This window comes from Pseudochaenichthys georgianus, chromosome 6 (genome assembly GCF_902827115.2).
Source record: "Pseudochaenichthys georgianus chromosome 6, fPseGeo1.2, whole genome shotgun sequence".
Classification (NCBI taxonomy): domain Eukaryota; kingdom Metazoa; phylum Chordata; class Actinopteri; order Perciformes; family Channichthyidae; genus Pseudochaenichthys; species Pseudochaenichthys georgianus.
In genome coordinates, this window is record NC_047508.1 from 26,919,999 (window position 1) to 26,933,301 (window position 13,303).

Sequence of the window (13,303 nt, forward strand, 5' to 3'; positions counted from 1 at the left end):
GAGAACAGGGAGTCATTACTCAAGATCAGGTTACATAATGTAGGACCAACTGTGCCATTGTAGCAAACTCGTCTCACCTGGACCCATTTTAAAGGTTACATTTTTCCTTAGCTGGCTATTTTACATAAAGTAAAAATAATAACAGAGGGATATGATGATCAGGGAGTTATTTAACCCTATAATAGATATTGTGTGAAAGATGTGTTGCATGCTGTCACATGCATTTAGGGACTACCCTGAACCTGCTTCTATTTAAAACACTACATGCTTTTGTTCATGTCGGCCCACAAAACATATCAGCACTTCCACAGTAATGAGGCATGCCAGAGCAGGCTGACACCATCAAGGTCAACACTTTGCAACCTTTAAAGGACAGTAACATCTAATGTATGTTCCATAAATAAGAAATACACACTTTATATACACACTTTAGTCACGTCACACAGCACACACTCATATGACCCAAAGTGATTCAGCGTTATGCGAATGTTTTTTTCCCACTGCAATCCCAAGAGAGAGAAAGACAAAAAAAAACACTAAATGTATCTATCTTTAAAGTGAGCACACTCATGACATGGTTTCCATGGTTTCCTTGTAAACCTGTCAACATCCTATCAGATATGACAGAAATATTGCTTACATACATAAATCAGCTGAATTGGGGCATAGCCATCAATCGCTCAATACATGCTGGGACTCCAATCTGGCCAAGAGGCTTTAAAAACAATACTGTGTGGTGACACGTTATGGGACATAATTCACCTCTCTTATTGTGTTGCCACACGGACCCTTTAGTGGGAACACCTGGAGAGTTAGCCTCCATTCCTGCTAGCTCGTTAAGCAGAGCAGACGATGTGTTGACCTCTCTATATTTAATGGATAATAAAGAGTGGAACTCCGTTCTGAATACACCGCCTCCGACTCCCTTTTCCTGGCGCTACACTGGTGACCCTGACGTTTCCGGAAAATTAACGAGCATGGCTGAACGCGATAGAGGCTTCTCAATACTCAAATTTCCCCTCCTCGACTCCCCTCCTCGACTCCCCTCCTCGATACTTAGACCCGCCCACAGGAGATGCGAGCGGAGGACCGAGGAGGGGAACCGAGGAGAGAGGAGGGGAAGCAGCAGACGTTTAAAGAAATGAGAACTCCTCTCCTCTGAGCGGTCATATTAAAGCGACGTCCGTTCATTATTACGTGGCAACAGCTGCATCAGCTGTCGAGTGTTTCGTCATATTTTATAATCTCTGTTAGATCAGCTGCACATTGTTCCCCCACATATTTACTTTGAGTTCATTGAGAGTGCGGTATAATGAGGCAATACCAGGCTACAGATGCACACACAGACACACATATATTTATATAAATATAAGCAATTTAAAGTATGAGAGCACTCTCATAATAACGTAACACAATCAGAGACTGGATATATCCCCCCCCCCCCCCCCCCCCTCTCTCTAGTCGCTGAAATGGGGAATTGAAATTACGGGCCAAAAGTTGTATTTGCAAGTATTAAAAGTAAGGACATCAAACCAACTGAGACCCGTCTGTCCGCCGCATCTGCGCACTGTACAACACACACCTACACACTGTACCACACGCACCTACACACTGTACCACACGCACCGACACTATAGGCCTACCACACACATGCTTGGAACAATCTTCAGCAAGAATTGAAACTGAGCAATCTCATTCCTCTGCATGTTTTTAAAGCTAGGCTAAATGAAATGCTTGCTGATACAATGGGCACTTGTAAATGTCTATAACTATGTATCCTGTAAATATAATGTATAATGTCCTTATTGTTTTATGTTTCATGTGGGACCTATATGCTGCAGGTCTCCCTTGAAAAAGAGATCTATGATCTCAATGGGACCAATCTGGTTAAATAAAGGTTTGAAATGAAATGAAAACACCTACAGCTCCTAAAGCATAATCAGGCAACAGCCGTTGTGTATTTTATTGTGAAGCACTAAATGTTCTTAGAAAAATATGGACTCTTTGTAGATATCTACTAAACTAAAGCAAAGAGAGTAGGTCTGTTATACTGAGTGATATATATTTTACACACTGCTCTGCTTTCTGCACGGGCCTCACAGCTGTTTTCTCTGTAAACATCGCGTTGCAATGAGAGCAGTTTCTAAAATAATATCCAGGGGATGCATGCAGAGCTGTCATTGGCTGAGATAAGTCCGGCCGTGCGTCACGCCGCCACCGTTCCCGGAAATGCATCCGCGGAGGACCCGTGGAGGAACCATCAGTGTATCCTCGGTTATAGCTCCTCCAGAGAGCCTCCTCGACGCTCGATCCTCGGTCCTCGGTGTGCATTTAGAGAAATGAGACGTCCTTCAAAATGGCACGCTGAAATTCATTTCCGGGTCACTACCGGAGGACCGAGGAGTCGAGGAGTTGAGGAGAGGAAATTTGAGTATTGAGAAGCCTCTGATGTGTTCGTAAAGCTGCCGGAATTCTGGGAGCACGCCGCGGAGGCATGGTTCGCACATGTGGAGGCATGGTTCGCACATGTGGAGGCGCACTTCGCCTGCCGACAGGTCCGTGACGGGGACCTGAAATACTACCATGTGGTAGCAGCGCTGGGCTGCTCTACGTCGTCCAGGTTGGTGGGATTCATCGCAGCCCCCCCACATCATGGCAAATATGAGGCGATTAAGGCCCTTCTCCTTAAGACATTTAGCTTATCTGCTAAGGAGAGGGCCCGCCAGTTACTTGACATTCAGGGCCTGGGAGACAGCAAGCCATCTCAGCTAATGGAGAAAATGCTAAATCTGCTAGGGGGGGGAAGATCCCCGGATTTTATTCACGGAGATTTTCCTGCGTCACTTGCCTCCCCGGGTCCAGACGGCGCTGGCCAACACGCCTGTCACGGAGCCGCGTGCCTTGGCAGAGGAAGCGGATCGTTTTTTCCTGGCTACACAACAGCCCGGTGCAGAGACGTTAGCCGCGACGCTCAGCGGCCCATCTGCAGTCAAGACAGCATGGCGGGGGCCGGACACGGCTGTGGCAAGCCGGCGTGGAGACACCGGAGAGTGCTCTTACCACGCACGTTTCGGGGCAAGGGCGAAGAGATGCATCGCTCCGTGCAGCTACAAACCCCCGGGAAACGGAGGGGCCGGCGCTCGGTAGTGGCCCTGAGCGTCGGCGGCACGTGCAGGCTCCTCTTCGTCAGCGACAGCGTTTCGGGGAGCCTGTTTCTGTGTGACACGGGCGCTCAACGGAGCGTAGTTCCCGCGTCGAGTGAAGACGTCACCCGGGGAGGGCACGGACCGCGATTGACGATGGCTAACGGCGGTCCCATTCGCACGTACGGCGTGAGGCCTATGTGTTTGTGCATCGGAGGACAGCGTTTCAGCTGGGATTTCGTGACAGCGGACATTTCTTTTCCCCTCCTCGGAGCGGATTTTTTGTGTGCTCATGGACTCTTAGTGGACGTTAAGAATAGGCGTTTGATTGATGCCTTGACGTTTTCTTCCCTCGTGTGCACACTTGGCAGCGCAGCATACGACGGGCTGTCGGGCTCGCTGTCAGGGGCAGACACGTTTCTCAGACTGTTGGCCGAGTTTCCAGACCTGTCGCTGCCCACCTTCTCTGCGCTTACCACTAAGCATGGCGTGGAGCACCACGTCACTACCGAGGGGCCTCCTGTCTACGCCAGGGCCCGGCGGTTGAACCCTTCTAAGCTGGCTGTGGCGAGGGCGGAGTTTGCAACCATGGAGCGCCTGGGCATTGTCCGCCGCTCTGACAGTCCTTGGGCTTCCCCCCTGCACGTCGTCCCCAAACCGAACGGCGGGTTCCGCCCGTGCGGGGATTACCGCCGACTCAACGACGCCACTACGCCTACGCCTGACCGCTATCCAGTGCCGCACATTCAGGACTTTTCGGCGCATCTGGCCGGTACAGGGGTGTTTTCCAAGGTGGAGCTGGTGCGTGGATACCACCAGGTGCCCATGCACCCCCTGGACATTCCCAAGACGGCAGTGATAACACCTTTTGGACTTTTTGAGTTCCTGCGGATGCCTTTTGGACTCAAGAATGCCGCTCAGACGTTCCAGCGCCTGATGGATTCGGTACTGCGGGACCTGCCGTTTGTGTTTGTCTACCTCGACGACATACTCGTCGCCAGCGCTTCAGTGCAGGAGCACCTGTCCCACCTCCGAGCCCGGCTCAACGAACACGGATTAATCATCAATCCGGCAAAGTGCCAGTTCGGGGTGTCTGACATTGATTTCCTGGGGCACCGCGTCACCAAGGGCGGTGCGACACCTCTGCCAGCGAAGGTGGAGGCTGTTGCGGCTTTTCCTCGCCCGCTCACAGCCCGGTCGCTCCGTGAGTTTCTGGGGATGGTGACCTTCTACCACCGTTTCATCGCCCGGGCCGCACACATCATGCGGCCGCTGTATGAAGCGTTGAAAGGCAAGACCCCCGTCCAGGTGATCGACTGGACAGCAGAGGCGGACGTCGCTTTTGCTGAGGTCAAGACCGCGTTGGCTCAGCAGTGGGTGGAGGGCGCTTGGCAGCCGCTCGCCTTTTTCAGCCGCCAGCTGACGCCCAGGGAACGCAGCGCCTTTGACCGAGAGCTCCTTGGACTTTATTTGGCCGTGCGGCACTTCCGTTTCATGCTGGAAGGCCGTGAATTTACGGCGTTTGTCGACCACAAGCCGCTCACCTTCGCCATGTCAAAAGTGGCGGAGTCTTGGTCGGCACGTCAGCAGCGGCAGCTTTCCTACATATCAGAGTTCACTACGGACATTAAGCACGTGGCTGGCAAGTCGAACCTGGTCGCTGATTGCCTCTCCAGAGTCGTCATCGGTGCCGTCCAGTTGGGCCTGGACTATACTCGCATGGCGGCGGACCAGGTCACAGATCCCGGCGTCCAGGCTCTGAAGGTGGAGGGCGCGGGGCTGCGCTTGGAGGACGTAGTGTTCGGCGACGCGGGCATTACCCTCCTGTGTGACGTCTCTACGGGCCTGGCGCGGCCTGTCGTCCCTGCCAGCTGGAGGCGCTCTGTGTTCGAAGCGGTGCACGGCCTATCACACCCCGGCGTTAAACCTTCGGTGCGCTTGGTGGCCGCGAAGTTCGTCTGGCATGGGCTGAAAAAGGATGTGAGGACTTGGGCCAGGGAGTGCGTGGCTTGTCAACGCGCTAAGGTGCACCGCCACACGAAGGCCCCGTTGGAGCGTTTCCTGGTGCCTGAGAGGAGGTTTGATCACGTCAACATTGACCTGGTTGGTCTGTTGCCTTCCTCTCAGGGGTTTTCCTACCTCCTCACCATGGTGGACAGAACGACCCGTTGGCCGGAGGCAGTTCCGCTCGTTTCGACATCAGCCGCAGACGTTGCCCGGGCCTTCATTGCAACGTGGGTTTGTCGTTTTGGCACCCCGTCAGACATTTCCTCAGACAGGGGCTCTCAGTTCACGTCCGAGCTCTGGAACGCTGTGGCAGGCGGTTTGGGGGTCAAGCTGCACAGGACTACCGCTTACCACCCTCAGTCTAACGGCCTCTGCGAGCGCTTTCATCGCTCCATGAAGGCGTCCCTCAAGGCGTCCCTCAAGGCCGGCCTTACGGACGGTAACTGGGTCGACAAGCTGCCCTGGGTGATGCTGGGCCTGAGGACCGCACCTAAGGAAGATCTGCAGTGTTCTACAGCGGAGATGGTCTACGGTCAGCCGCTGAGAGTTCCGGGGGATTTCCTCCCAAATGCATCAGCTCCCTGGTCTGCCACGGCCCAGCGAGTTTTTCTGCGTGACGCGGCGGAGGCTTTCGCTCCAGTCCCGACTACTCAGCACGGTGTGCCAGGGTCTCAAGTTCCCGCGGAGCTACGCTCAGCTGGGCACGTCTTCATCCGTCACGACGCACACAGAGGCCCCCTGCAGCCCCCTTACGACGGACCTTTCCGGGTTTTGGAACACGGTGAAAAACACCTGGTGGTCGACATGGGCGGTAAGGCTGAGCACGTCTCGGTTGACCGGGTGAAGGCTGCTCACTTGGACGTGGACCGGCCGGTGGTGCTGGCTCGGCCGCCGAGACGGGGCCGACCCCCGGCTTTGATTCCTGTCAGGGAGTGTGGACCTGTTGTTCCGGTCCCTCCTCTGTCAGGGGCCGCACGGGCGGAGGTCGCTGTACCGACTCCGGTGCGCAGGTCTCGTGGGGGCAGGCGGATTGTTCCTCCCCGCCATACGGATTTTGTTTACACGTGAATTCTGGGGGGGCTTGTGTGGTGACACATTATGGGACATAATTCACCTCTCTTATTGTGTTGCCACACGGACCCTTTAGTGGGAACACCTGGAGAGTTAGCCTCCATTCCTGCTAGCTCGTTAAGCAGAGCAGACGATGTGTTGACCTCTCTATATTTAATGGATAATAAAGAGTGGAACTCCGTTCTGAATACACCGCCTCCGACTCCCTTTTCTTGGCGCTACAACATGCAATATATGTTATGAGAAGATTGAGCGAACTTCCTATGTTGTTTAAGTCTGTGCTATGGTCATAATAACCCAGACCTGCTGCACTTGACCCAGGAATTATATGGAGGAAATGTAAGCAGTAGTCCTTAAAACAACCACTTGTTGTCATGTGCTATTGCATTTTAGCATGTATTGTGCTCACATGGTGTATAATCCAAAATGAAATGCGTCTTTAGTTTTTGCTGTGTATGATGGGGACTTTTTTTGCAATATGGGCTCCGGAGGTTAATCTAACCGTGTTTAACCTTTGTGCCCCATTTTTTAAATGTGTTCTGATATAATTTGAGGACAACAATGTCCGTGCCAAATATAACAACTGCCATTAAAACGTATTTAATAATATTATTTTACACTTTAGTTAAATTTACAAGGACCATCATTCCTGACAAAATATTCATCTATTTATTTAAAAAGCCAGTGTTTCCATAATGCTATGTTGTAGTTATGAAATAAAAATAAAATCATAAAGATTGATTATCTTGTTATGCGATATCTGTGATATGTCAAAGATTACCAACAACATTCATTTTGATGCTTTGTTATATCAAATGGTGAATGCAGAATGCCAAAGAGTGGATGACAAACATAGCACCAGAAAGGTTATTGGGTACAGTACAAGTGACCTCTGCTGAGGAGCAGAGAACAATCTTGTTGTTTCTGGGCTTTCCCTGCACACAAATGCCTGTATTGAGACTCGTTTTTTTCACCCCCTCCAGGATTTGAATGACCAGTAAAACAAATATGTATTCTTTAGCTTCAGACTAAGGACATCATCCCTTTTGACAGAGGCGATAATTCTGTCAATCAACAGAGCTGTTGAGTTAACAAGCGGTGGTATCCCGTTAATCCCGGTGACCGACCAATAATTTCTGACTGAGAGGTGGGCGGTGTCACAAGGCAAAACAGTGATACTAGAAACACAGGAGACGTCTCACTACGTCCTTTTTTGAAAGTACCACAATTGTCTTCCTTTACTTCGATATAGACCTGGCACCAATGACAGGATTTGATGAAAATGTTAGCAAAAATAAAACCCGATTTTGATGTTAACATAATTTGAATGTGCTCCTACTTTGTTAGGAAGTTGGCAAAAAAAAATGTAATTTGAAGGAAAAGTCCAAAGTAGAGCTGAATATTAATGTTGGGTTCACACCTCTATGGTTCACACCTATGGTTCACACAAAGAAACCAGCTGGATGTCAGTCATTTATAAAAAGAAACCTACTTCGCAAGGAAGGAGCATTCACCTTTCATTAGCTATATGTAGTGGAGTGATTCATTGTCTTAATAGAAGATCTTTGGTGCACACATCCAACATATAAAAGCTATCTGCTGTTAAATGCCATTCAGATTTTTCACTCTTTACATTGAGGCATGTTCTGATACTGCAGATTTTGTTTTGTTTACCGGACTATTTTATTTATTTTTCAGATCTATCCGCAATCTCATTGTTTTGTTCAAAGGTGCAACAATGTCTGATGAGTAAGTTCTGTCTTCACACAGGTTAAAAGTTATGTTTTCCACAGTGTTTCTTAGCCTATCAAAGATTTTTGTTTCAGAATAATAACATCGTCTCTTGTTTGCTTGTATTTCTGATTTCTTTTATACAAACAAATCCATGTGGCCATCAAAGTGATGTAAGTTTCACCCAGAACCACTCTGTAACACTCTCCAAAAAGTTGTTTATCGTTGCTTAAATTAATTGTCTTTATCCTTTCTCCTCAGTACATGCCACCCCCGATTGCCCCGAAGGGAGAGCCAAAGGTAATAATACTTATTTGAACTGACAATGTCTTTATGATAACAGTGACATTGTGCTTTTTTGTCAGTATGAGTCTGCGTCTCTGAGTGAGTGAGTCTTTGTAATAAATGTAAAAACTTTCCTAGAAAAAACAATACTATTCGCAATACATTTTAATAGATTATGATTGCTTTTATTTTTGACCGTACCGGGTTTTAAGGGACATATAATAAAATACTGTAATACCATTAATGTATTGTGTATGTAAGTTACATAATAAGTCACATTGTCACATTAGTTAGTGGGCAGCTTCAAAGAGGTAACTGCTTGAAAATAGGGATCTATTTTAATACAATATATGTTTTAAAATTAAGAGTGTGTTATCGTAAAAAAATCATATGTCATATTTTTTATATTTTCAGCCCAAAAGCAAGATTTCAGCCTCCCGCAGGCTATCGTTGAAGGTAAACTACCCATGTGTTAACTTTTTACCTTACAAACTATACATCAATCTGTTAATGGGAGGGAGTCAATTTTTATATTAAAACCCAAATGAAATGTAAAAAGGAGCTCTGATGATAATTATAATCATCCAGATCCTGTTACTGACTCGTGCATCAGAACAACTGGAGGCAGAGAAAGAAGCGAGAGAGGAAAATAAGGTCCAGTACCTGGGAGAGAATCTCCCACCGCTCCAGCTCTCCGGTTTGCAATTGGAGGAAATTCAGGTAAAATGTGTTACGAACAATAAGACTAACCATACAAGATTGATTATGTAAATACAGTAATCACGTGTTTCGTTAATGTACTCAAATATAGTGTGGATATTTGTTTGCTGTTTTTTTCTTAGAAAATCTGTAAGCAGCTTCATGAAAAGATTGATAAGGTGGACGAGGATCGGTACGACTGTGAGGCCAAAGTCATCAAGAACAACAGAGATGTATTTCATGCACCAGGACACACCAGATTTAAATGGAAAACAAAATAGAAGCACAAGAGAAATTGATTCTGTAAGCACAATGTCACCAACTCAGTCTTTCACCTGTTCTAGATCCACGAATTGAATCTAAAGGTGCGTGACCTCGGAGGGAAGTTCAAGAAGCCAGCTCTGAGAAAAGTGAGAGTGTCTGCTGACGAGATGCTAAAGGCTCTCTTCGGATCCAAAAACAAGGGCTCCATGGACCTGAGGGCAAACCTCAAGTCTGTAAAGAAAGAGGACATCAAACAGGAGAAGGTACTGCTACTCAGACACAGAGAAAGAACATATATCTGAAACTGAAAAAAACCTAATGTGTTTCTGTGCTTTTTGATACCTAAGGAGCTGAACAACGAGGTGGGTGACTGGCGTAAAAACGTGGAGGCCATGTCTGATATGAAGGGCAGGAAGAAGATGTTTGATGCATGAGAAAAAGAAAACGGAGTGAAATTGTTACAATAAATAAATATTTATACATAATGTTAAAAAAAATTGCTGCTGCTGTTTGTTCAAAAGTATGACTTTCATGTGCGTGTAGTTTTTAATATATTCTCAAGTAAACCATGTTAAATAGAGTTGTGAATACACAGTACTGCCTGATAAAGTTGTTATGTAAAAGAAAACAATAAATATGTACATATTGCCTCTCCTTTTGTTGCAATCACACTTATTCACAATAGATTCAAAGTATAGGTATGGAAAGTATTGAAAAACTTGTGTACACATTTAATTTTGACCATATACTTGAAGTATTCTTCAGTAGTGTTGATATAACGACTAAGTGGGTTAAGGCAAATAGAACAGTCTGATACATTCAGAAAATAACATCCTTTTAGCCATGGAGCCATTATAAAAAAGGAAAGACAACCCTTGCACCATGATATGACAAACAACATTGAAGAAGAAATCTTAAATGTTGCCACATGGATATAATGTATGTATATTTGTGTATTTTACAAATATGTATTATACAGAAACTGAATGTAGCCTCTGCTCTAATACTGCAACACAGTACATTTTCACATTCAGTTGTTTTTTTAAACTGTAAAAATATTTTAAACATTTATCTTCAGGTTTTTATTTATAACTGCAGTGGACTTGGCATTGTCCTTGAACAAAGTTATCAGAAGGGCATAGTGACCATTTATCATGTACGGTGTCACTGCTTAGCTATGTCATTGCCTTACAGACAAAAGTACCGAAGATATTTTACCAGTCAGAGCTGGGATATACTTAGCCTTTTCTTTTAACTGGAATGAATTCCTCTCCAATAATAAACGGTAAACACTGTCACACATGCAGAAGCTGTCCTTGGACTGACTTCAGAAAGTGTCAGTCAAATGGAGTTTGGATGATGGAGCGGTGACAAGATGGTTCGGCAGCCCCCGAGGAATTTATGAGTCCTTGTGAGCATCTGTGAAAATGCAACATGTGCCTGTGTAGACGCCAGTGTACACTCAGACTATTATTCCTGCTGTCCAGGGCATTTTCATCACCATTGTAAAAGCTTAAAATGCTCCCCATGTTTTTCTCTTAAACTGTGTTGTTAAAACAGAAATATTGTAGGTGTCCATTTTTCTAACATTGGGTGTCTGTTTGCTGTTTTAACACTGCTGAGGGAAGGCTGTATGCTAAAGGTGTGAAGGTTATTAATCCTTAACAACCTTCAGGCAAGCAGTGTGTCTTATGTCACATTACAATACTAAACCTTTATTTAACATTGACATTGATCTAATACCCCCAAGTAAACACAGAACAGATTGTGCTTTGATGTCTTTTCTAAAGTGATTTCATGGTATTACTCTCTTGTGATGTGCCATTGCTTTTACTGGCATAATAAATTGCTATAGGCTATTGAAGGCCTAAACATTTGCAAACTGTTGATTTTTCCCCCCCAAACTTGACTTGATTGCGTTCTTGGGGCCTGGGCAAAAAGCTCTAAAGCACCCCGAACAAAGTTGCCAAAAGGCAGCCCCTCGATCAAGTTTCACCTGGAAATGTGAAATGTTGTGGGGATATGTAGCATGGTGAGACGCACAAAAATAGCTTCTTAGAGGCATATCTTAAATCCAACAGGAAGTCGGCCATGTGATTCACTTAGTTAACTGATATGGATGGTGTGTTTTGGTGTGGCAGGGTGGCTCAATAGCGCCACCTAAAAAACTTTACAAAGCAGCCCCTGCTGTAGGCCGTTACACCTATTTACAATAACAGGCATGTGAATCATCCATTTTGAGACACTTGCCATGCCACTGAAATGTGATGTTACTTCGGCATACAATCTCCAACCTGCTCAAATTGTTGTGCCTGTCCTCTGCCAAGGCAACACACTCTCACTCCATAATCGTCCAGGAGCGACATTTGGTCAGTGTCCGTGGCGTGCAGTTGTGACGCTCCTAGGCTCCTTCAGTTTCATAAAGGGACGCAAATAGCTTTCAACTGATTGCAATGTATTCCCATCTGCGGCGGGATTTGACGCTCATGGAAGCACGGCATTCGTTTGTGTCGGCTGCCCTTAAAGGCAATGTGAGCGTCCATTCTCATTGGATAACGGAGAATTGTACACCCGGAAGTAAGTATTCCCCTTACTGTCGATTGATTTTACAGTGATATCTGCACTACTCATCGACTAAAAAACCCCAGATTATCCTTGTTAATTACACAACATTGATTGGTTTAAATTGTGTGCAATGCTTTTGTATTTTTCCCCTTCGATTCCGAGAAACAAATATTTTTTCGGAGTAAAGGATGGCAGAAGACACTACACTACCCAGAATCCACAGCTATCGTTTGGACTACACCATGTGCTCTGTTTGACAAACCCCGTGATAGTCCTCAAGCTCTGTGATTGGAGAGTGTGCTCCGGGTTACGCCGAGCCTCGAACAGCACTTGAAATGGGATGGAACCAGGCAGACTGTCCAAAACTGGATTTGAACGGGGGGTGGTCCCGCGCTGACAGGGAGAACCAGAGCGCGCATTGCGCGCATTGCGCGTTCCCGCGTGCGGCGAACAGATCCACCTCCGCCCTCCCGAACCGGCTCTAAACCTGGGCGATCATTTCGGGATGGAGGCTCCAGTCCCCCTGGCGAGGACCTCCTCTGGACATGAGGTCTGCTCCTTTGTTCAGCTCTCCGGGCACATACAGTGCTCTGATGGAGAGCACGTGTGCGCGCGCGCCCAGATCAACAGCCGTCTGGCTGTGTTCAGGAGCTGCGCTGAGCGTACACCTCCCTGGCGATTGATGTAGGTTGCCGCGGCTCTGTTGTCTGTGTGAATCAACACATGCTGATTCCGCAGCAACGGGGCAAAATGTTGAATTACTCTCCGTACGGAGATCAATTCCAGCACATTTATGTGGAAGGACATGTGAGCCGGCCACTGTCCTCCCACTGCCTGCGCCATGCACGTTCCTCCCCACCCTGAAAGAGATGCGTCTGTGAACACCGAGGTGTGTGACGTAACTCTGCCCAAATAATAATAATAATAATAACTGAGATTTCTATAGTGCCTTTCAAGGGACCCAAGGTCGCTTTACAGGAATAGGGCAAGCACAAACAAAACAAAACAAATGTCAGACAGACAAAACAACAGATCGATTTAAGGGCCGAAAGCCTTGATGAACAGATGGGACTTGAGGGCCCTTTTGAATGCGTCCAGTGTGGGGATGTTGCGAATTTCCGCAGGGAGAGCGTTCCAGAGGGTGGGGGCTGCCACACTGAAGGCTCTGTCCCCGAAGGTTCTCAGTTTGGTGCGGGGGGGTGGTGAGCAGGCTAGAGTCTGAAGACCGCAGGTTCCGGGGTGGGGCATGTGGATGAAGGATGTCCGATAGGTACTGGGGGGCAAGGGCATGGAGGGACTTGTAGGTCAGGAGGAGGACTTTATAAGTTATGCGGAACTTGACCGGCAACCAGTGGAGGTGGATGAGGGTGGGAGTGATGTGCTGCCACGGCTTTGTGTGTGTGAGGACCCGAGCTGCACAGTTTTGGACATACTGGAGCCTGTCCAGGGTTTTGTTGGGAAGCCCGAACAGGACACCATTGCAGTAGTCCAAGCGGGTGGTGACAAATGCATGCACCAGGGTCTCGGCAACCGACTCC

The 13,303-nt window shown here is 47.3% G+C and overlaps 1 protein-coding gene across 1 annotated transcript; it reads left to right on the forward strand.

The window, feature by feature from the left end:
* The first annotated feature begins 7,831 nt into the window (after window positions 1-7,831).
* On the forward strand, window positions 7,832-9,852 carry tnni1c (troponin I, skeletal, slow c). Its single transcript, XM_071203384.1, has 7 exons — window positions 7,832-8,125; window positions 8,214-8,252; window positions 8,652-8,693; window positions 8,826-8,957; window positions 9,080-9,169; window positions 9,281-9,463; window positions 9,548-9,852. The coding sequence occupies exons 2-7, from the start codon at window positions 8,217-8,219 to the stop codon at window positions 9,632-9,634; spliced, it is 570 nt and encodes a 189-aa protein (XP_071059485.1). The 5' UTR covers window positions 7,832-8,125; window positions 8,214-8,216; the 3' UTR covers window positions 9,635-9,852.
* Window positions 9,853-13,303: the final 3,451 nt, after the last annotated feature.